The following is a 24,154-nucleotide window of genomic DNA, read 5'->3' as shown; positions in this document are numbered from 1 at the left end:
ATCTCTCCAGCAGGAGTTTGCTTTATATGCTATACCGTTAACTTTGCATCACAGCGATCTCTCCAGCAGGAGTACCGTTAACTTTGCATCACGGCGATCTCTCCAGCAGGAGTTTTTGCTTTATATGCTATACCGTTAACTTTGCATCACAGCGATCTCTCCAGCAGGAGTTTGCTTTATATGCTATACCGTTAACTTTGCATCACAGCGATCTCTCCAGCAGGAGTACCGTTAACTTTGCATCACAGCGATCTCTCCAGCAGGAGTTTTTGCTTTATATGCTATACCGTTAACTTTGCATCACAGCGATCTCTCCAGCAGGAGTACCGTTAACTTTGCATCACAGCGATCTCTCCAGCAGGAGTTTTTGCTTTATATGCTATACCGTTAACTTTGCATCACAGCGATCTCTCCAGCAGGAGTACCGTTAACTTTGCATCACAGCGATCTCTCCAGCAGGAGTTTTTGCTTTATATGCTATACCGTTAACTTTGCATCACAGCGATCTCTCCAGCAGGAGTTTGCTTTATATGCTATACCGTTAACTTTGCATCACAGCGATCTCTCCAGCAGGAGTACCGTTAACTTTGCATCACAGCGATCTCTCCAGCAGGAGTTTTTGCTTTATATGCTATACCGTTAACTTTGCATCACAGCGATCTCTCCAGCAGGAGTTTGCTTTATATGCTATACCGTTAACTTTGCATCACAGCGATCTCTCCAGCAGGAGTACCGTTAACTTTGCATCACAGCGATCTCTCCAGCAGGAGTTTTTGCTTTATATGCTATACCGTTAACTTTGCATCACAGCGATCTCTCCAGCAGGAGTACCGTTCACTTTGCATCACAGCGATCTCTCCAGCAGGAGTTTTTGCTTTATATGCTATACCGTTAACTTTGCATCACAGCGATCTCTCCAGCAGGAGTACAGTTAACTTTGCATCACAGCGATCTCTCCAGCAGGAGTTTTTTGCTTTATATGCTATACCGTTAACTTTGCATCACAGCGATCTCTCCAGCAGGAGTTTTATGCTTTATATGCTATACCGTTAACTTTGCATCACAGCGATCTCTCCAGCAGGAGTTTTATGCTTTATATGCTATACCTTTAACTTTGCATCACAGCGATCTCTCCAGCAGGAGTTTTATGCTTTATGCATCACAGCGATCTCTCCAGCAGGAGTTATGCTTTATATGCTATACCTTTAACTTTGCATCACAGCGATCTCTCCAGCAGGAGTTTTATGCTTTATGCATCACAGCGATCTCTCCAGCAGGAGTTATGCTTTATATGCTATACCTTTAACTTTGCATCACAGCGATCTCTCCAGCAGGAGTTTTATGCTTTATGCATCACAGCGATCTCTCCAGCAGGAGTTATGCTTTATATGCTATACCGTTAACTTTGCATCACAGCGATCTCTCCAGCAGGAGTTATGCTTTATATGCTATACCGTTAACTTTGCATCACAGCGATCTCTCCAGCAGGAGTACCGTTAACTTTGCATCACAGCGATCTCTCCAGCAGGAGTTTTTTTTGCTTTATATGCTATGCCGTTAACTTTGCATCACAGCGATCTCTCCAGCAGGACTTTTATGCTTTATATGCTATACCTTTAACTTTGCATCACAGCGATCTCTCCAGCAGGAGTTTTATGCTTTATGCATCACAGCGATCTCTCCAGCAGGAGTTATGCTTTATATGCCATACCTTTAACTTTGCAGCACAGCGATCTCTCCAGCAGGAGTTATGCTTTATATGCCATACCTTTAACTTTGCAGCACAGCGATCTCTCCAGCAGGAGTTCTTATCAAGGCGATCTCTCCAGCAGGAATTTTCTGACATGCTTTGCCATTAAGGCTGTTATTGACTCATTACGGCGATTATATGCTATTTACTACTTTTATGCTTTGTACGGCTATTATTTGCTATCACATGCCATTATATGCTATTGGGAAGTCATCAGATGCTCTTCGATGCCACCATACGCTATTACTATTACTATGCTGCAATGCGCTGTTATAGCCTTCGTCCTATATTGCTTCCTACACTTGTTTCCTGAAAAGGGGCCGTATTTATACTAGGGCCAGTTTCGGGTTTCTACCCTCGTCTGCCGTTACTGACTGCCGTTATTCTTTTAGTATTTAATATAGCCAAAGAACACTCAATGGCATCATTCCATAGAATCGCCAGCCACTTTGGCATTCCATTAGCCCAGGAGAAAACAGAAGGCCCGGCCTCACATTCTTAGGTATGGAGCTGGACGTGATTCACCAAGTTCACGCCTACCTGCAGACAAAAAATCCATACAATTCCAAGAACTGTTGGGCTTACTAGGGTTTGCTACCAGGGTGATTACCATAGGCAAATTGCAAATTTTCCAGACGACTAGCTAGAGCTACAGCGGTATTAGAACAGCCCGCTACAGCGGTATTAGAACAGCCCCATCATCATATTAGAATTTCTGAAACTATCAGAGATGATCTTAGAATATGGGACTCAGTCCTGACCCATTTCAATGGACGCGTTTTCAATGGACGCGTTTTCTGGCAATCGTCCACTGAAACTGCCGACGCCCTACAGCTCTATACCGATGCAGCAGGCAGCGAGGGATTCGGTATGTACTTTCAAGGGGCATGGTCCGCAGCAAAGTGGCATAATCTCTGGGTTACTTCAGGCATCACCAAGAACATTACATTTCTCGTGTTGTTTCCTATCAGGGTCTCCCGACATCTATGGGGTAGATTTCTAACACATAAGTCCATAGTTTTCGGTCTGACACCTCGTCGGTAGTCAAATCCATTAATAGGCTAACCGCCAAATCCCTACCCATTAACTTACTAAGACACATTGTGCTGCTCTGCTTACGCTACAACATCACAGTCAAGTCTCAGCATATACCCGGCTCCCAAAATGCCATTGCTGATGCTTTATCTCGTTTTAAGATGACAACGTCCGTGCTTTGGCCCCGGCAGCGGACCAACACCCGACGCCGATTCCAGAGGAAGTATGGCGCTTTGGACCCCCAAAGTTTGGAACCTGATCCTCAACGCGCTCTCCCCATCTACTCGGCGCAGGGAGGGACTGTACAGTTCACTCCCTCGTACCGGTGATATTGAGAGGATGGGAGCGCGAGCATGCCTCCCTCCCTGACCGCCGCCTCCATATTTCCCTCGACTACTTAGTCCTGATCCTATTACCGCAAGTATGCCGCGATGCATAGGAAGTGTTGTTGTTCCGTTGTGCCTATTCTCTGGCTTTTCACGGCGCCCTGCGAGTGAGTGAACTGGTCCCAGACTCCAAGCGTTCGGGAGCATTAGGAGGCATCTTGCTAGACAACGTGCAGTTCATAGAGAACTCCTTACGGATCACGATACCTAGATATAAAACCGACCAACTTGCCGGAAGAGTCGATACGGATCAAGATACCTAGATATAAAACCGACCAACTTGCCGGAAGAGTCGGGCTATCATTACACTCATCTACAGAGCTACGCGTGGGTCCGATACGCAATTTTCTACAGTTGATGTCCCTCAGGCCGATTGGACCCGGTCATCTCTTGCTACATTACAACGGGTCTCCGCTGAGCAGATACCACCGCCGCGACCCAAGGTCTCTCCGACAATCAAATTAAAGTCCCGGGCAGATGGAAGTCTACAGCATTCCGCAAATACATAAGACTACCCCTGGCTCAGTAATTGAGATGCTACTAACGCGTGCGGCCACTCCTTCGTGCATTGGGCCCAGAGAAGAACTCGGGTGAGTCCTGGGGGTACTAATCTCGGATTCCCGATGACCGAAGCAGTGGTCACCTGGATGGGGACAAGGGGAATTCTATGGGATCAACTCATGCCATCCATTCAATGGGCGCTACGGTCCCACTGACGTCCTCACACTATCATACTACACCTGGGACGGAACGATATCACATCTACAAACAGTGTCCGGCTAGTCAAGAGAATGCAACACGACTGTTAGTCTTTGGCCACAATGCTGCCAAATACCACCTTAATGCTTAGTATGGAAAGGGGATAGATCCCCACTCAGCAGTAGCGCAAATTCATGCCTACCATCCGCGGACTTTCCTTGTCACATGACTTGCTAGAGGACGGCTGTCCAGGCTAGGACGGCTGTCCAGGCTTGTACCGACCGGACGGGGTGCACCTCTCCGACATCGGTTTAGACATATTCATCAGTACCATGGTTGATATGTTCGGGGCTGCAGCCATGACACTTTGGGGGGAACCCGTGCTAAGCGAGGTTTCGCTAGTCACGGGTAGTGGAAGGTAAGCACAGCATATGTCTAAAAGGCATACATCTGGGCAGTGTTAAGAAATGGGGCACGTCACCTTGCTTGGACGGCAGGGAGGCCAGGCCATGAGCTTCACTGCAACGTAACGCTGATGAGAGGACACCTCCTTGAACGGGAAGGGTCCGGCGAGCCGGGGAAGCTTGTACGGCCCCCTACATCGTGCGGGTGAGAGAGGCATATGCTGTGCGGCTGTTGTTATGTTATGTTCACATCACGCATAATTGCTATTCTGTTCAGTTGCTGATAAGTTAAAGTTATCTTGCGGTTATGGCTGCGGCCTAATAAATTCCACTCTGAGTTGAAAATGTCTGAGTGTCGTTTTTTATCGGGTCAGACCTGTGGGGGAGAGCAACAAGTGCTGAGTGCACGATTTGATAGTGCTATTTTATATGTTATTCGTTAGTTTATGGGAAGCCAGTGTGATTCTATTAAAAAAGGTGTTTCTTTCCATTATGAATTATTTTAATTGCAGTATTTTGGATAATTTGTAGGCGTTTTTTTTCCTTTTGAGTGATATTTAACAGAAGTGAGTTACAATAGTCTAGTTTGGATGTAACGAGGGAGTGTATTAAGGTATTTAAAGATTGCGGTTCTAAGTACTTAGACATTGAACGAATTAGACGTAGACGATAAAAACAGCATTTAACTAAGTTGCTGACGTGTTCTTGGTAAGAGAATTTGTCGTCGATAATTACTCCTAATAACTTGAGTGAAGTGACTAATTCAATGGTTGTTTGGTCTATTAAAAAAGGGGTAGATAATATTAGTCCCTGTTTTGCTGGGAAGAGTAGAGCCTTAGTCTTAGATATATTTAAAGCTAATTTGTTTTGTGTGAGCCAGTTTTTGATTTTTTCTCATTTTTGATTGATTTGAATTATATCGTTAGGGTTTTCGGGGTTGAATGGATGTATTAATTGTATATCGTCAGCGTAGGCATAAGTGGAGAAACCTATAGATTGACTGAGACTAAGTAATGGTGAGAGAAAGATATTAAACAACAGAGGGGACAGAATTGAGCCCTGAGGGATTCCGTAATTGTGTGAAACACTGTAGGAGACTAGTTAGAAGTAGATTGCAGTAATCTACGTGTGAGGTTTCGAGAGTGTGGACAAGGGTCTGGGTAGTGTGTTCAGAGAGGAAGGTGCAAATTTTGGTGAGATTGAAGAGATAGAAGCAACAGGTCTGAGCAGCTTGCTGGATGTGCATAGAAAATGAGAGGTCAGAATCGAAGACCACTTCCAGGTTGTGCGCAGAGGAGAACATAAGAATTGCTGCTGCTGGGTCAGACCCGTGGTCTGCTCACACAGCGGCCCTTTGGTCAGAGACCAGCGCCCTAACTGAGACTAGCCCTATCAGCGTACGTCCTGGTTCAGCAGGAACTTATCTAACTTTGTCTTGAATCCCTGGAGGGTGTTTTCCCCTATTTGAATCCCTGGAGGGTGTTTTCCCCTAAGACAGACTCCGGAAGAGCATTCCAGTTATTTACTGAGATGGAGAAAGGAGGAGGAGGAGCAGAGGGTTTAAGAGGAAACTACCTCTTAGTATACTGCTTACTTTATATTTCATTATTTTAACTCTCAAACTTTATAAGTCACCTTGAAACCTAGATGGCCAGAGAGCAACCCAAATTTAAGGTTGTAAGCTTCGGAAGCATATCAAATTTTAATAAACTAAAACATATTTCACGTATTACCCAGTAACTCCTTTCGTGAGTACTTTACTATTAATAATAACCAGGAAAATGTAATTATCGCAACATGAGAATGAGCAAAAGACTAGAGCTGGCGTTACAAAGTCAAAGAACAACTGCTAAGGCATCAAAGCTCCTCAAACACAGGAAAAACAATTAGCGACAGCAAAACGGAGGTGATTGATTATCACAGATTATGTGCTGAGCTTCGTCCCTTTAGCACAATATATCATTCTGCCACCATCTCATTAGCTTGCTTTCTTCACATTACTTAAATTCTTATATTCTTTACTGCCAGATTAGAATGAAGTTGAGAAGAAGCTTACGAAGGTTATTTTAGAAGGGTTACCGTATTTTCACATAGATAACGCGCACCCGTGTAAAACGCGCACACGGGTATAGCGCGCGAAAAACACAAATTTATATACAGAAATTTTTATATACCGCGCACACCCGTATACCGCGCATGCTGCCCGACTCTCCTTTCCCCCTTGAAGTCCTGTCCCTACCCTAAAAGCCTGATGCCCCCCCTCGACGTCCGATTCATCCTCCCGCAGGACCGCTCGCACCCCCACCCCAAAGGACCGCTCGCACGCACCCGCACCCCCACCCTGAAGGACCGTTCGCACCCCCACCCCAAAGGAGCGCTCGCACTCCCACCCCAAAGGAGCGCTCGCACCCCCACCCGAAGGACCGCTCGCATCCCCACAGCCTCCCCCCCTTCCCCCATGGAGAAGCTGTCTACCTTGTTTCCGGATGCCAGCGAGCCCAGCTGTTTCCTCTGCCGGTGGTCCCGCCCCTTCTCTGAGCCCTGCTGCGCTGCTTTTTCTGGTCCCGCCCTTTCTCTGACGTCAGAGAAAGGGCGGGACCGCCTGAAGAGGAAGCAGCGCAGCATAGGGCTCTGAGAAGGGGCAGGACCGCCGGCAGAGGAAGCAGCTGGGCTGGCATCCGGAAACAAGATAGACAGCTTCTCCATGGGGGAGGGGGGGAGGCTGTGGGGGTGCGAGCGGTCCTTCGGGTGGGGGTGTGAGCGGTCCTTCGGGGTGGGAGTGCGAGTGCTCCTTCCGGGTGATGATTCAGGCGTCAGGGGGGGGGGGAAACTATGTAAAAAAAATTTTATACAACGCGCAAGGGTATGCGCGGTTTGTAAAAACCACATATAACGCGCGCGTTATATGCGAGAAAATACAGTACATGGCATTTGCATGTGCACACAGCGGACCTATGTGTATAAACGGCCTAACATGTCTAAGGCACAATTTTGGAAAAGCCACGCCGACAACGTCACTATTGTAATACCCTTTAACTCAGTTCTATCTCAGATCACCACTAAAATTGAGACTGTAATGAAATGCAGCAATTTAAACTTAAACTCAATCCTGACAAAACTAAATTTTTCATGGCGTCTCTTAGTAAAACTCTTCCTAAATCTTCCCTTAGTATAAATTGAACTTCATATGCAATTTATTCTACGATTAAAATATTAGGAGTTGTTTTAGATCAGCCTCTCACTATGAAGACTCAGATAGATGCAGTAGGACGCAAACGTTATTTCACCTCATGGAGGTTAAAAACAAATCTTATTTTGAGTTTGCTGCTTTTCGACTATTAGGACAATCACTATTACTCAGGGCTCCTTTTAGAAAGGTGCGTTAGGGCCTTAACGTGCAGAACAGCGCACGGTAAAATGCCACCGCGCTAGCCGCGGTAGTTTTTGTAAAAGGAGCCCTGAGTCTTCTCGATTACTGTAACATTGTCTTTCTGACAGTCACGAAGAAAGAATTAGGGAGACTGAAACCAATACAGAACACAGCGATCGGACTGATCTACGGCCTGAAGAAATACGCCCATGTCACATCCTATTACTGTGAATTACTTTGGCTTCCTATTGACTGGGTTGTTTTTGCTATAAAGTACTGTCTGGATCAGTTCCTTCTTATTTGGGCAATAGATTCTCCTTAGATTCATATAAACACAGTAGAAAACCTCATCCCTTGTTTAACTTTCCTTCAGTCCAAGGCGGACCAAGCAGCCTCTCACGATAAAGAATTCCTCACAGCCCATTCTTATAAACATTTTAGAACATGGCTGAAGACTTATCTATTGTCCAAGTATCTGATTAATTCATTCATTTGTACTATGCTTGTCGTTAATAGTGTTTTGTAAACCGCGTTGAACTTGTGGTTACGCAGTTAACAAGCGTAATGGAAATAATAATAATAATAACAGTTTATATACCGCAGGACCGTGAAGTTCTATGCGGTTTACAATATTATAAGGTATTACAATTCGAGTGGAATAAACAAAGTTCAGAGTTAGTGAATAACAGTTCTAAAGATCATTTGTTGAGGACTAAGATTGTATAGGTCAGTTACCTAAGTACTTCAGGAACAGATGGACGATGTGGCACAGTAAGGGGGGGTCCACTCCAGACACTGTCTTGGTGGGGACACTGGCAGCCCCCACTCCTTCACCCCCCCCCCCCACTAATGAACGCACTCACTCCTTCCCTTCCCTCTTTAATGTTCACAGCACAAGCAGCAACCCTGACCTCTTCCTCTGACATCACTTCCTGGACCAGCGCCTAGGAAATGACATCAGAGGAAGTGCTGACGCGAGCAGCGGTTGGGATTGCTGCTTGGGCCGGGAACATTAAAGAGGTACGGGGGAAGGGAAGGGGCACATGGCAAGAGGGGGTGGGGAGGGTGCCACCTCCCCGGGCGCCTCTCATCATTGCTACACAGGTAAGAGATGCTGCTCACGGATGGTGAAGATTTGAAGAGGAATGGGAGCCTGAAAGAGGAGAGGTGACCTCATCCCAAGAAATCCGTGGACGCTTGGACAAAGACGGGAGAGACTGTATGGGGGCAGACACCAAGGGGAGCTGAATGGGGGCAGACGTCGATGGTAAAGACCCCTCTGAAGAACCAGAGATCCCTGGGGAAGAAACAGGACCCCCCAGGCACCTGCAAGTAAGCCTTGTACATGGCTAAAATAAAATCAGGGGCAAAAACCCCCAGCGGCAAAAAAGAACTCACTGCAGGTTCAGAATAGAGGTGTGCATGGGAACGGGGATCGCGGAAATCCTGCGGGTCCCGCAGGAATCCCCCCTAACCCACAGGACTCCCACGGGGACCCCCCTCTGGCCCACAGGACTCCCACAGGGACCCCCCTCTAGCCAACGGGACTCCCACAGGGATGGAAGGCTTTGGAAGCAGGTTTCATCCATATAATATAAAGGACACGTCAGCCTTAGTAAAAGAGGGGGTTTATAAGTTAATTACCTGAACAGAAAACAAAAAAAGGGTTCCACCAAAGAGATCCCACAAGGAAAACAGCAGCGCAAACACAAAAGAAACTGTGGAATTGATGATCCTGTCAGAAGTAATTGCTGCTTTTTATGGGGATGGGCGGGGATGGAGGTAATTCCTTGCAGGTACGGGTGGGGACGGAGAGGATCCTGGCGGGATCGGGTGGGGACGGAGAGGATCCTGGCGGGGATGGGTGGGATTTCTGTCCCCGCACAACTCTCTAGTGCAGAAGAAACACCTAGGGCCTGTTCCTGTTTCTCTAAAACAGGAGGGAGGTCACCTGAGGCCACAGACAAAATAGCGGAGCTTCCTGCCAAAACTGGCGAAAAGCCCGAGGCCTATAGTGGCAAAAAGGCCTGAATGGACCCAGCTGCTAAAGCACTAACGGCAGTAAGGGAAAACTTATTTCCCTGATCGTCAGTGGCTGGGAAAATTCCAGTGTGGGCGGTAGGGGAAGCCCGGGCTTTCCTTCTGCCTATACCCGATGAGTGGTGCACGCACATAGGGGAACCCTGCTCGCCGACGCCTGAAGTCGACGAGGATTCCCCCTCACAGCGGCTGGAGCACTTCGTGCACACAGCGGCCCACGCACACAATGAGCACTTTTTTTGCTTCTTTAAAGTGCTCATTGCGGACTGCTAAGGAGGCAAAACAAAAACGCCAGTTAGCAATAAAAAGCAATTATGGGCAATTAAAGCTAATTTAAAACTTCCTCCACCTGCTGGAGACTGAGAACAGACTGACTGTAGATGGCACTGCACAGCCCACTTGTACTACTTCCAAAAGTCAATGTGTTCTCAGTCTCCACCTGCTGGCAGAGGAGAGTAAACCCATTCATCTGTGCCGGTCTGGAGGGACAATAAAGAAGCAACTTTTGATGTCATGGCAAAAATTCCAACTGTGTATATGATGAATAAACAGGTCATTCAGTCAGCAGAGTAGAAGAATTTAGTTATGCAATCCGATAGAGCAAAAGTAGGAATTTTGTAAAACAAAATGCATTTGTCTCCCTCACCTAAGAGACCAGCCGAAGGCGCAACATGCAAAAAGGTGAACCCTGACCAAATTTTTCAGTATTACAGCACTCACCTTGTACACTTGGAGTAACACATCCGTCCACACGCGTTTGCTGACAGACTCAAACATGACCTCGTCTATATCGAAAACACTTTTTTGATCAGCTTTATTTGGGACCTTTAAGTTAGTCATCTCCATCTCTTGATTTTGAGCCTTTATAAAAGTGAGAAACAAAACATGAGATTTTTTTTTTTTTTTTAAATAATCGTTATTCATTTTAAAACATTTTCAATAAGTGGAAACAACATAGATTATACATTTAACACTTTAGACATCACTTACATTTTTACAAGATTCATACAGATCATTACCCTCCCCCCACCCATCCTAATCTTTATCATTAAAGTAATTATAAAATTTTATCATAGATTCAGAGATATATTCTACATATTTTAAACCTAAGTTATACATATGATCAATCAGATTTATTTATCAAACCTCAAAAATATCACCCTCCCCCCCTATTATCATCTGTATAAATAATCAATTAAAAGACCTTATAATCCTCCCCCCTCTTCCCCCCCCGATGTGCATTTTATCTAACAACAAAAATCATAACTATAATAATTCTACAAAAGCCACAATGGGCCCCAAATTAATTTAAAGTTTTTTATATTCCCTAACAAATCAGCGTTTATTTTCTCATCATATATAATAAAATGCTAGAGCGCGCTTGCGCTCTCGAAAATTCGTGTGGTGTGGCGCCGTGAGGTGTGCTTCTGTGGCAACATTCTAACCTCACGGCGCATGCGGGGGCTGAAGGCACACGACTGTGCTCTCTCTCTCTCCTAACCTCTCGGCTCCAGCAGCGTAGGCAGCACCAGTGGCAGCAACCGAGTGGTAGACAGCAGCCCCGCTCCGGCCGTTGACCCTCCACAAACCTCCCGGCTCCAGCGGCGTAGGCAGCACTATAAACACGCTGCTTCGCGCCCTTCTACTGCCGATTTCCTCTGCCGCGTCTCTGATGACATAATCGGAGACAGACGCGGCAGAGGAAATCGGCAGTAGAAGGCCGCGAAGCAGCGTGTTTAAAGTGCTGCCTACGCGGCTGGAGCCCGGAGGTTTGTCGGCGGTGGGAGGGTCAAGGGCAGGCCAAATAGGGCAGTAAAATAAGGGGGAGGGGCCGGACGGAGCAGGGAAGAGAAGGGAAAGGGGGGTGGGGGAAAATGCTGCTACTGCTTCTGCACAGGAAAGGGGGGATAAGAGGGAAATGTTGTTGCTGCTGCATAGGGAAGTGGGATGGAAATGCTGCTGCACAGGGAAATGGGGGAAAATGACAGACAGACAGCGGAAGGGAGGGAGACAGAAAGAAAGAAAGACACAGGGGCAGGGAGAGGAACAGAAAAACAGACAGAGAAAGGGGGCCAGAGAGAGAGTCAGCGGGAGAGGGAAAGGGGGGCTGCTTTAGGGGGAGGGGTGTGCTTGGGGCAAACAGCTTTGCTCTGGGGGGAAGACAGAAGGGGCCATGGAGAGACAGGGAGAGGGAAAGGGGGCTGCTTTGGCGGGAGGGGTGCTTGGGACAGACAGCTTTGCTCTGGGGTGGGAAGACAGAAGAGGGCCATGGAGAGACATTTGGGGGGGAGGTGGGTGCTGGGGGCAAACAGCTTTGCTCGGGGGGGAGGGGGAGACAGAAGGATACAGACAGCGGCCAAGGAGAGAGAGATAAAGAAACACTGACAGACAGACATCTATTCTAGCACCCGTTAATGTAACGGGCTTAAAGACTAGTATTTATATATTAGACATAAACTTGCCCACCAAAATGTAAAGTTGAGACGATCCCAGTTTTTCCAGTTTCGTGTAATCCTTTGTATAGCTGTACTAGTCATAATTAATAAAAAACGTCTTTTATATTTATCTAGGGGATCCTTGATATGTAAAATGGTACCACAAATTACTATTTCGTAAGTTAACGGAATCTCAGATTCTAAAATATTATTATGTCCCCAAATTGATTTCCAGAAAATCAGTATCTTAGGGCAATAAAACAGTAAATGATCTAATGTTCCTATGTCTAGATGACAGTGCCAGCACCTATTAGATCCAGAGTTATATGTAACTTATTAAATCTAATTGATTAACATGAGATTTATCGATGAACAAATCCTCGTATTTCTGAATGCTTCATATGGCAATGCAAACGTTAATACAGCATAAATAAGACATTTCATTTTCATCTGGATTACGTTATCTGGCAGAGAGATGCTAATAAGTGCCACTGAGGGGTGTAGTGGAAGGAGCAGGGAAAGTAGATTTAAAAGCAAGGAAAAGGGCATGTGGAGGTCAGTTTTCAAAGGAAGAGCTGCGGCTAAAGGTGAGTTCATCTGCAGGAAAAGGCCTTTTAAAAAGTGCCCCGAGCCTTCAGTCTCCGCGGAGCGAGGTGATCCCAGACAAGCAAGAGCAGGGATTTCTTGTTCAAATGCCCTTGCCTGACCTTGCAGCACACAGGATTTTCAAAGGGAAACTCCTTGGAGAGCGTCTTTTGAAGATTTCTTTGCACTGACTGCTAAAAATGGACCTTCCGAGGCTTAAGGGAGGAAATAGCGTTAAAGAATTTCACAAAGAGAAATCCTTTGATTATTTCTTTGTGTCAATTTCGACACTGCTTCCCTTTAACAAGCCAAAGTGATCTATACTATCACCTCTGCAGGTACTCTTAAGAATCCAAAAGTTCCCGTCTACAGTGGCGAGCAAAAGTTGGGCACAGAATTTTGGCAACGTGGAACTTCAATGGCATCTTTAGCATTGGAGCTTATGTAGTGCGCCTGCTCTTTGTGGCTTCCTGCACACGGATTCTCTAATGCTGTTTCCATTGTAAATGAATGCTACATCCGTGAAACAGCCAAAACACAAGGACTGATCCAGAGGTTGCTATTTGAATGTTAAGTCCATGACATTACGGCCCACATTCGATAAATGACTAAACAATTACAAACAATCCAAAATACTGCTCTGAGACTCATCTACTCATTGAGGAAACACGACCATATTACGGAAGCATACATCAACTCACACTAGCTACCAATCCAAGAAAGAATACTATTTAAATTCTACTGTATGCTATTTAAAACCCTAAATGGAGACAGCCCAACCTACCTGAACAACCGCCTCATCCAAACTACCTCAACCAGACACAGAAACACACACCCCATTCACCCCCCACCCCACCGATCAAAGAAGTTAAACGGAAGAAACTATACGATGGCCTCCTAGCCACCCAAGCAGCAAAACTAGATAGCCAGATCTCCAATCTACTGACAACTACCCCAGACTACAAGATGTTCAGAAAAGAAATAAAAACGATACTCTTCAAGAAATCCCTGAAACAGTCTTAACATCACAAATACCTTCCTTCCTCCCGCCTTCTTCCTGCCACACAGATACTACCTGATCTACTCTTTACCTTCTCCAATGATCTTCCATTGTAACCCACCGTTTATAACTCTTTTGTAATCCGCCTTGAACCACAATGTAATGGCGGAATAGAAATCTCTAATGTAATGTAATGTAAATGGTGCCTTAAATTAATACAAGAAGAAACAAAAAAAATGTGGAGAAATGATGTACTTGAGATGGACTTTATTAATATTAAAATAATATTAAAACTTGGCAAACCACATAAAAACTTCTAAGATGGAGTCGGCTGAAAAGCTTTGAAATCTGGATCCAACTTGGTCCGTGTTTCGACAGAATGTCTTCTTCAGGCAGGGGTGTCCAATGTCGGCCCTCAAGGGCCGCAATCCAGTCGGGTTTTCAGGATTTCCCCAATGAATATGCATGAGATCTATTAGCATACAATGAAAGCAGTGCATGCAAATAGATCTCATGCATATTCATTGGGGAAATCCTAAAAACCCGACTGGATTGCGGCCCTCGAGGAGGGACTTTGACACCCCTGTCCTAAGGTAAAGATACGTGGATAAAAATGCCAGTCGGAAATAAACTGATCCGTAAAAGCTGTGTGCAGGACAGGGATTTGTATGTGGAGATCATTGGATCAATTCTCTTGTTTTCACCTTAACCCGCCTAAGTTAAGTGCAAAACAAATTTAAAGACGCCTACCAGCGCCAGAATCATGTCTACGGAAGCGCTTTAGGCGTGGCTAATGCTGGAAGTGGTGTTAAGTGTCGTAAAGCACCTCCATAGGCGTGAGTCACGGAAAAGGTAAGTGCTGGAAATGTAGGCCTTGAAAACACTGACCTACATTTATTTATTTAATTAATTCGTTCTCTATGCCAGTGGTTCCCAACCCTGTCCTGGAGGAACACCAGGCCAATCGGGTTTTCAGGCTAGCCCTAATGAATATGCATGAAGCAAATTTGCATGCCTATCACTTCCATCATATGCAAATCTCTCTCATGCATATTCATTAGGGCTAGCCTGAAAACCCGATTGGCCTGGTGTTCCTCCAGGACAGGGTTGGGAATCACTGCTCTATGCTATACTGGGACAGACCAACAGTAGCCAACCCAGGTCCCAAGTACCTAGCTAGATCCCAAGTAGTAAAACAGATTTTATGCTACTTATCCTAGGAATAAGCAGTGGATTTCCCCAATCAATCTCAAGAATGGCCTATGGACTTCTCTTTAAGGAAATTAGCCAACCCTTTTTTAAACCCTACTAAACTAACTGATTTCACCACATTCTCCAGCAACAAATGCCAGAGTTTAATTGCACCTTGTATGAAGAAATATTTTCTCCAGTTTGATTTAAATCTACTACTTAGTAGCTTCATCGCATGTCCCCTAGTCCTAGTATTTTTGGAAAGAGTGAACAAGCAATTCACATCTATCCTTTCTACTCCAGTCATTATTTTATAGACCTCTCTCATATCACCCCTGAGCTGACTCTTCTCCAAGCTGAAGAGCCCATCCCTTTTATCATTTTCATCGCACTTCTCTGTACCTCTTCTAATTCCACTATATCTTTTTTGAGATATGGTGACCAAAAGTGCACACGGTATTCGACAAGTGGCCATACCACAGAACGATACAAGGGTGTTATAACAGTTTCATTTTTATTTCCCATTCCTTTCCTGATAATTCCTAGCATTCTATTTGCTTTCTTAGCAGCCACCGCACATTGAGCTGAGGGTTTCAAAGTATCGTCAACAAGATCAAGGCAATGGTCATTCTAGTGCATAGGGGTAGTGGAGCACAGCTGAAGAGTGAATGAAGATGTTAAATCAAGAAACCTAGAAGCTTCAGAGTCAGTGGGGTCATTAGCATCAATGTTAAAATCACCAAAAATGAAGGAAGGCGATGAAGGTACGAGAGAGGAGTTAAAGTCAGTGAGAAAGGAAGAAAGGGACTTATCAGGAGGTTCCCGTATCATGACTGTTACTCAGAGAGGTAAAGGAGCAAATACACAGATAGAGTGGACTTTGAAGGAAGAAAAAAAGTGAGACTGAGGGGGAAGAAGAGGTTGAAATCTACAAAAAGGTGAGCGTAATAGCCCAACACCACCTCCACAGCAACTGGGCGAAGTGTATGGAAGAAAAGGTGACCAAATACGTGGCCATTGAGATGCATTCATTTGATGCTTAATCTCAATGCTCCAAATATCTCTAAGTATTTTTTGGTTTCTTATTCAAATAGCCAGATAATACTTTGTACCACTGTGCGGCCTGGTGACCCAGAAAATCTGCCTGGAAGCATAAGAATTCTAGAGTAAAATGAGTATTTAAAGACTTCCATTCAGGGAACCCTGCCTGAATGGCCTGCTTCAATTGCAACCATTTATAACTTTGTTTTTTATCAAGGCCAAATTTATGTTGCAACTGTGAAAACTCCAGCAGCTTACCGTCAGATATAACATCATTTAAAGTACGTATTCCTGCTTTAATCCAATCCTTCCAGACAATCTTAAACCTGCCTATTTGTATCTTGGAGTTTAGCCATATGTTTTGATGAGTAGATTTTTGAATTGGAAGAGGAGTTAAGTTATTAACATAACGGGTTAAGTTACTGTTTTTGGTGGAATTCGGTGTGTCACGTGTATGAAATGGAAAGAACATGGGCTGTTAAAAAAGGATATTTTAATAAATTTAAAGATGTATGGGGGCCATTAATAAATTATTATAATAAATAATTAACATTTTTCCCCATATAGTATGTATGTATGGTGGGTGGGTGGGTGGGTTTTTTATTTTCAAAGCTAAATAAAAATGGTAGATATGGGTGTATAGATGTATGGTAGGTTTCTAAGAATATGTTCTTAGAGGGAGGGGTGGTGGGTAATTTCTTATTGTGTGAAAATTGTAGAATTTCAAGTGGAATTGTATATTATGAATGGATTTGTTGTACACTTGTTTGAAAAATTTTAAATGAATAAAGAAATATAAAAGAAAAGGAAGAAAAGGTGACCTCCATGACACGGTTCACAGTCATAAGCGTGCAGGACAAAGCCGCGCCGACATTAGAGAGCAGACAATTGAGTGCAAGACTCCAGCGCGCCTCTGTAAAAGTTTATTTTAAAGAGCTCCGACGGGGGGGGGGTGAGGGGGAACCCCCACAGTTTACCTAATAGTGTTCGCGCTGCCATTGGGGATGGGTTTTATAGAGGAAACTTAACTTTTTCCCTATTTTTTAGGAATAGTGCGAACGGCAGCGCGAACACTATTAAGTAAAGTGTGGGGGTTCCCCCCCACACCCCCCGTCGGAGCCCTTTAAAATAAACTTTTACAGCGGCGCGCTGGAGTCTCGCGCCCAATTGTCTGCTCTCTGTTGTCGGCGCGGCTTTCTCCGTCGTGCTTTTGTCCCATCATGCCACGACGCGGGGCTGCAACGGACGCAGAGACTTCAGGGCAGAAGCAGATTTCAGTTAGTGCATCAAGAGGTTATGGATGTAAGCAAGCTTGTTGGAGACAAAGTGGACATTCCACAGGGCCCACGAGAAAGGCAGAGAAGAAGGGGGGCAGAAGAGGAACAGAAATAAGATTGGGGACGTTGCAGTGTGATCTGCATGAATAGAGTGAGAATTGATTCGGAAGACAGCAGAGAGCAAAAGAAAGGGCAAGAGTTGGAGAGGCATGGCGACAGCATCGCAGACGAAATGCACTCCGAAAGAATGGGGATGGCTGAATGTGAGGTAGAAAATGCTGAAGCTTCAGAGCTGAGAAGGTAGAAGATAAGGTGATGGATTCGGAAGGTGGGCAATGTGGTCTTGAGGAATGTACTGGCTTGAGGTGGAGAAAGAGATTCAGCTCTGTCTCTGGCAGTCTTCAAATCCAGACCCAAAGCCCACCTTCTAGCACCAATATCTGTCTTCTCATTCCCTCTGTAATTCCCCCAACTGAACACTGTCCAGTTTGTCTGGGTTGACTAAGCTCTTTTAAGCAAAGCACTGAGTATGTCTAGTAGCTCTATAGAAATGATTAATAGTGGTAGTGATAGGAGGGTTTTAGTAGAATTCTTATTTAATTTATTATCTTTTAATGTATAATTTATTGATTTCTTGATTGATTTGGCTTGTGGTCCTGATAATTCTTTTTCTGTTGTTGTAGCAACATAGGACAGGGAACCCCAGCTCAGCCAGTTATCTTTTAAAGTGCCTATGTTTGCAAATCAATGATTCTATAGCCCTTCTAGCAGGGCAAAATGGTACCAACCCTATCAGCAAGCTATCAACAATAGCGCATACATCTACACCTGAAATTAGGCCCGTCATGTACATAAGAACATAAGAATAGTCTTACTGGGTCAAACTAATGGTCCATCTAGCCTAGTAGCCCGTCTTCATGGTGGCCAATCCAGGTCACTAGTACCTGGCAAAAACCCAAAGAGTAGCAATATTCCATTCTACCGATCCAGGGCAAGCAGAGGCTTCCCCCATGTCTTTAATAACAGACTATAGACTTTTCCTCCAGGAACTTGTCCAAACCTTTCTTAAAACCAGCTACGCTATCCGCTCTTACCACATCCTCTGGCAACGCATTCCAAATCTTAACTATTCTCTGAGTGAAAAATACTTCCTCCTATTGGTTTTAAAAGTATTTCCCTGTAACTTCATCGAGTGTCCCCTAGTCTTTGTAATTTTTGACGGAGCGAAAAATCGATCCATTTGTACCCGTTCTACTCCACTCAGGATTTTGTAGACTTCAATCCTATTTCCCCTCAGCCGTCTCTTTTCCAAGCTGAAGAGCCCTAACCATTTTAGTTTTTCCTCATACGAGAGGAGTTCCATCCCCTTAATCATTTTTGTCGCTCTTCGTTGAACCTTTTCTAGCGTCACCGTATCTTTCTTGAGATACGGAGACCAGAGTTGAACGCAATACTCCAGGTGAGGTCACACCATGGAGCGATACAGGGGATTATAACATTCTTACTCTTGTTAACCATCCCATTTTTAATAATTCCTAGCATCTTGTTTGCTTTTTTGGCTGCCACCACACATTGGGCAGAGGTTTCATCATATTGTCTACAATGATACCCAGGTGGACCCTAGCATCTGGTAACTGTGATTTCAGTTATTCTTTCCAATGTGTATCACCTAGGTTAGATGCATGCACAGATTTAAACTGTTGTCAATTACCATCAATTATCACTTATTTTATTTTGGTTCATGTTTTCTATCATATTGTTAATGGGCAACGCATGGGGATGCCTAGGAGTGATATATATATATATATATGATGTGCATTTCGTCTTTACTTCCTCAGCACAGGGCCCAGCACAGCCACATAGCTTTCTCTCAGCCCACCATCTGCTCTTTACAGTGATGAAGCAGACAAGGCTCTAGTTCAGGGGTGTCCAACCTGTGGCCCCGTGAAGTATTTTGTGCGGCCCCGGTCGAGGGCGATGCAGTGTTTTCCGCTGCTGCCCCCAGGTGTTTATCGTCTTGCCGGCTCCCTCCTCTGTCTTGTTGCAGCGTTTGCGCAGCCCCAGGAACATTTTTTTAGGCCAATGCGGCCCAGGGAAGCCAAAAGGTTGGACACCCCTGCTCTAGTTGGTCTGTTGCACAGGGAGCAGCTATAGTTCGCCACAGTGCTAGTGGGGTCACAAGTTAATGAAGTGTTCCACTCTAATTTGTCCTTGTTGCATGGATAAAGTAGTGATTTTAAAAGCATTGCAAAAAAAAAAAAAGAAAGAAAAGAGTTGCTGAGTTAGACCAAGGTAAATCGAGCCCAGAATCCTGTTTTTGACATCAGATCTATAACTTCCTAGGTCACCTCTGGAGACTTTTTAAAAAATTGCTATTACACTGGACACCCTTTAACCTTCTGGTAATAATTAACATTGCTGTGTATGAATAATATTTGTGATAAGTCACTAGTCTTACTTGTAGCTGTGTCCATTTCTTGTAGTCTTCAGGCTCAAGAAGAAATTCAGGCAGAACATGAGCAAGGGACATTCCTTGGCTTCTACAAAAAAGAAATTCCAAAGCATATGAAAGATCCTGCGCTCAGGAAAACACTGTAAACAAATCCACATCTCAATTTAGATTTAATGTTAACATTTAAGGGGTTATTCTAGAGCAGGGGTGGGCAACTCCGGTCCTTCAGGGCCAGAATCCAGTCGGATTTTCAGGATTTCCCCAATGAATATGCATTGAAAGCAGTGCATGCAAATAGATCTCACGCATATTCATTGGTTGAAATCCTGAAAACCCGATTGGATTCCGGCCCTTGAGGACCGGAGTTGCCCATGTCTGTTCTAGAGAGTCGGGAAGTTAAGAGAGAGGTAGAGTCCGGACTGTAGGGAGGGAGGTGGGTTGAGAAAGAGGGAAGATACTGGACAGTTGGGGGGGGAGGGGCAGGGGACAAGGAACAGGAAAGAAGCTCACCCATGAAAAATGGCTCATGGATAAGACAACTCTGTTTTAAAGAAGCCATTTTAAAGTCTAAATTACTCAACTTATACATGAGTATGCAGTACTCCCCCGATATTCGCGGGGTTTCCTTTCCAGGAACCCCCGCATATCTTTGAAAAGCCGTGAATACGGTTTTTCATGGGGGAGACTGGAGAGGGCAGTGGGAGAGGCAGGAGAGAGCAGCCGGAGCGCCAGCGAGTGAAAGAAATTACTCGCTGTATGCTCCAACCGCCTCTTCCTGTACTAAAGTCGGGCCTTACCAATCAGGAGCTGCTTTGACATGCAGCTCCTGATTGGTAAGGCCCGACTTTAGTACAGGAAGAGGCGGTCAGAGCATACAGCAAGTGATTTCCTTCACTCGCTGGCACTCCGGCTGCCCTCTCCAGCCCAGTCATTCGTGCTTGGAAAATACCGCGAAGTGCGTATGATGGTCCTACCCAGATTTCTTTATCTTTTTCAAGTTCTTCCTGTTGAAGTTCCTAGAGTGTATTTTATTCGCTGGCATAGGTCTCTTTTACGCTTTATATGGGGGGGGCGGCGACCCAGGGTTGCGAGATATGCTATGTTCAAATTTAAGGAGGAGGGGGGCTTGGGGATACCCAATTTGGAAATTTACTATCGGGCTGCGCAGCTTAGGGCGGTGGTGGATTGGCATGCGACTCCGGCCAAATTGTGGGTTCGGCTGGAACAGGGTCTTTTGGGGGATCTTCTTGGGGGTCCCAGGGGCATAACTGCTCTTTCTTATCTACCGTGGGTGGGCTTACGGGAGAAGGAAATTGCTACTCTCTCTAATCCCTTCATAAGGTGGACACTACGGGTTTGGTTGGGGGCCATTAAGAAATTGGTGGGTAAGGTGAGGGGACTACATTTTCTGCCTATTCGGTATGCGGAGGATTTCCTTCCGGGTAGGGAGGGGGGAGTCTTTCGCAGGTGGGAGCGGGGCGGGCTGAGGTGCTTTGGCCAGCTGTTGCAGGAGGAGCATATCATGGGATTTCCTGAGGTCCAAGCCTCTTTTCGCCTGGAGCAGCGTGATTTATTCCCCTACTTACAGGTGAAGGACTACGTTATGCGCACTAAGACGGGGGACCTCACCGCTTATAGGCGCTCGAGGTTTGAGTTGATGTTGGGGGATCCGGTGCGTCGGGGCTGCATCTCACAGTTGTACCGGTTATTGCACGCCGACCCTGATCAGAAGACTTCTTATATGCGGGCATGGGAGATAGATTTGGGGCTCACCTATACGACGGAGGAATGGGAACAAATTGCATTGCGAGTACACCATGTGGCGGTGGCTCCGCAGTTGGTGGAGAATGCTCTTAAGTTACTTGTGAGATGGTATGTTACACCTGCGGTGCTTAACAAGATGGGCACCTCATGTACAGGGGAGTGCTGGAGAGGGTGTGGGCTGCGGGGTACGTTCTTTCATATGTGGTGGGAGTGCCCTCACATTTTGGGCTATTGGACTCAGGTGTTCCACTATGTGGGGCGACTTCTGCAATGTCACTTGCCGTATAGAGCGGAAACTGCTTTGTTGGGGGTACTCCCAGGGGGGGTGGAAGACACGCAAGACAAGATGGCGCGTCTGGCTTTTACAGCTGCTAGGCTAGTGTTGGCTTTTCATTGGAAGAGCCCCACGATACCCACGGTGGCAATGATGCGAGTAAAACTGGGCTGGGTTTGTGAGAAATTTCGGCTCTCTGCTCTACTCACCCGCCAGAGGCGACAGTTTGAGGATCTTTGGGGCAGGTTCTTGGAGGTGGAGGGAAGTTCTGAGTTTCCTGTACTGGAGTCACAGAAGGATTAATAGCACATGGGGGACTCCTTTACAGTCTGGACTCCTGTCCCTTCCCTTTCCTTCTCCTTCTTTTTTCTTGGTGTTTCTCATGGTAGGGGGGGGGGGATTTTGTTGTTGCTAATTGGGAATGGGTAACCTGGCTGGTTCTTTGGGGGGGAGGGAGGGATGGGTTGGGGAGGGGGAGGGAGTTGGGGGGGAACTGTCGTGGGGGGAGGGGTGTTTCATTCTATATACACTGTATTTCTGCTTTTCTGGTTATGCCTTGTTATGTAAACTTGGGCACTGTGTTCAAATAAAGAATTACAAAAAAAAAGGAAAATACCGCGAATGACCGGGACCGCGAACCGCCCACTGCGAATTTGCAGGGGAGCACTGTATACAGTATAGCAGATTATTTTTTAAGGTGGCTAAACAGGTAGACAAAAGCAAGAAGGCACATTAGGTGCAGAGGGAAACAAATGACCAGCAGGAAAAAGGAGGTGATAGTGCCTCTGTAGAAGTATCTGGTGCGACTTCATGTTGAGTACTATGTATAGTTCTGGATTCAGCACCTTCAAAAAGATATAAATAGGACGAAGTAGGCCATATAGTAAAAGAACTACTCAAATGGGCAGTGGTGTTTGTCATCGTGCTTAAGAGGACGGAGATAAAGATCTCAATATGTGCATTTTGGAAGAAAGGCAGGATGGAAGAACCATGATACAGACATAGCGAGGGTGAGAGACCCCCTGGTGCGGTGGTACCCCTCCCCCGCCCTCTTCTCCTTCCCTGCCCCTCCTGCCACACACACGCCCTTTCCTTTCCCCCGTACCTCTGTAACGTTCCTGGCACGAGCAGCAACCCCCAAGCTGCTGCTCGTGCCAGTTTCGACTCTTCCTCCGACGTCACTTCCTAGGCATGGGGCCAGGAAGTGATGTCAGAGGAAGATCCAATGCTGGCATGAGCAGTAGGTTGGGGCTGCCACTTGTGTGGGGGAAGGGAAGAGGCACACGCATGCGGTAGTGATGGGCGGGGAAGAAGCGGTGGCGGGAAGGAGGAAGGGTGCTGGTTTCCCCAACAAGACAGCACCTGGGGCGGAAGCGCTCCCCCCCCCTTTGTACACCACTGGTGGTAGAGAGTCACATATAACGTGAGCCTCAGGGGGTACTCAGACATAGGAAGTAGAATGGACTGAGCCACTGGAACCATAGTCCAGCCAATATTTTGCCCAAAACAGCATCATTAGTTAGAGAGCTTGGGGGTGGGGATGAGAATTGGGGGGGGGGTTATTTTTTCCTCTCTAACCAAAAAGGATGCGGTGCTACCCTTGGACTCACTAATCTACAGAGTTAGTTCTTTGAAGAAGGGGTATATGGAGGTGGTGCCAGACTTCAAGAAAGCATGGGACAAGCTCCGAGGACTGTCGAGTTGAGAAGTTGCTATGGGAAGGCAGACTAGATGAGCCCCGCATGGGCTTCTGGGCAAAATACAAACGCATAGGCTGAATTTAACTTTCTTCTTTTTTTTTTTTCAAATTCTTTATTCATTTTTTCATCTTACATCAAGTACACAATATTACATCATTTAAAGCTTTTACACATCACTTGAATTTCTTTCTATTGTCATCGTAAGTACATAAATTTATTGCCTCCCCACCCACCCTTCCCTCAAATATTTCAAACAAAAATAGCATGAATATTGCATTCTTAATTATTGATAAAACCTATAAATAGAACATTATACCATCCCCCTCCCCCCTATATATAAAATTACTGTCAGTGGAAAATGACCCCCAGATCTTTTTAAAATTATTATAATTCCCATTCTGCAAAGCAATTTCTCTTTCTTCTAAAGCAACGGTTCTATTTGCATCCAATAATGATTTAGGAGCATTTATTTTGTATTTGGAACTCAGTTTCCAGAAGTAAATGAGTATATACCGGAGGCATTTTTATAGCAGTTCAGCTTTTCATTAAAGTGGAAAAATTGGTCCTGAGTGTCGTAAATGTGTTAGCTTCACTCTAACGAGAACATAAATCTATATAAAGCATAAATTTCTTTACTATGTAAAACTAAAGTGGGCATAAAATCTTTTCTTATATAGACTGGTCTTAAGCAATGATTTAATTGTGCTGAGACACCACATTAAAGTTGACTGCCTTCAATTCGATTCTCCAT

General features: G+C 45.4%; 1 protein-coding gene across 2 annotated transcripts in view; it reads right to left on the bottom strand.

The window, feature by feature from the left end:
• The window catches only part of CFAP47 (cilia and flagella associated protein 47), a 1,062,207-nt gene that overhangs the window by 659,235 nt on the left and 378,818 nt on the right, over nt 1-24,154 (bottom strand). For both annotated transcript variants that reach the window (XM_033947561.1, XM_033947559.1), the window contains exons 31-32: nt 19,672-19,753; nt 10,405-10,545 (exon numbers count right to left, since the gene is read on the bottom strand). In XM_033947561.1, the coding sequence (XP_033803452.1) occupies nt 10,405-10,545; nt 19,672-19,753 (223 nt within the window). The remainder of the gene's footprint in view (nt 1-10,404; nt 10,546-19,671; nt 19,754-24,154) is intronic.

The sequence above is a fragment of the Geotrypetes seraphini genome, chromosome 6 (assembly GCF_902459505.1).
Source record: "Geotrypetes seraphini chromosome 6, aGeoSer1.1, whole genome shotgun sequence".
Taxonomy (NCBI): Eukaryota; Metazoa; Chordata; class Amphibia; order Gymnophiona; family Dermophiidae; genus Geotrypetes; species Geotrypetes seraphini.
The sequence above is the reverse complement of the archived record's forward strand: the minus strand, read 5'-3'. Positions and strand labels throughout refer to the sequence as shown.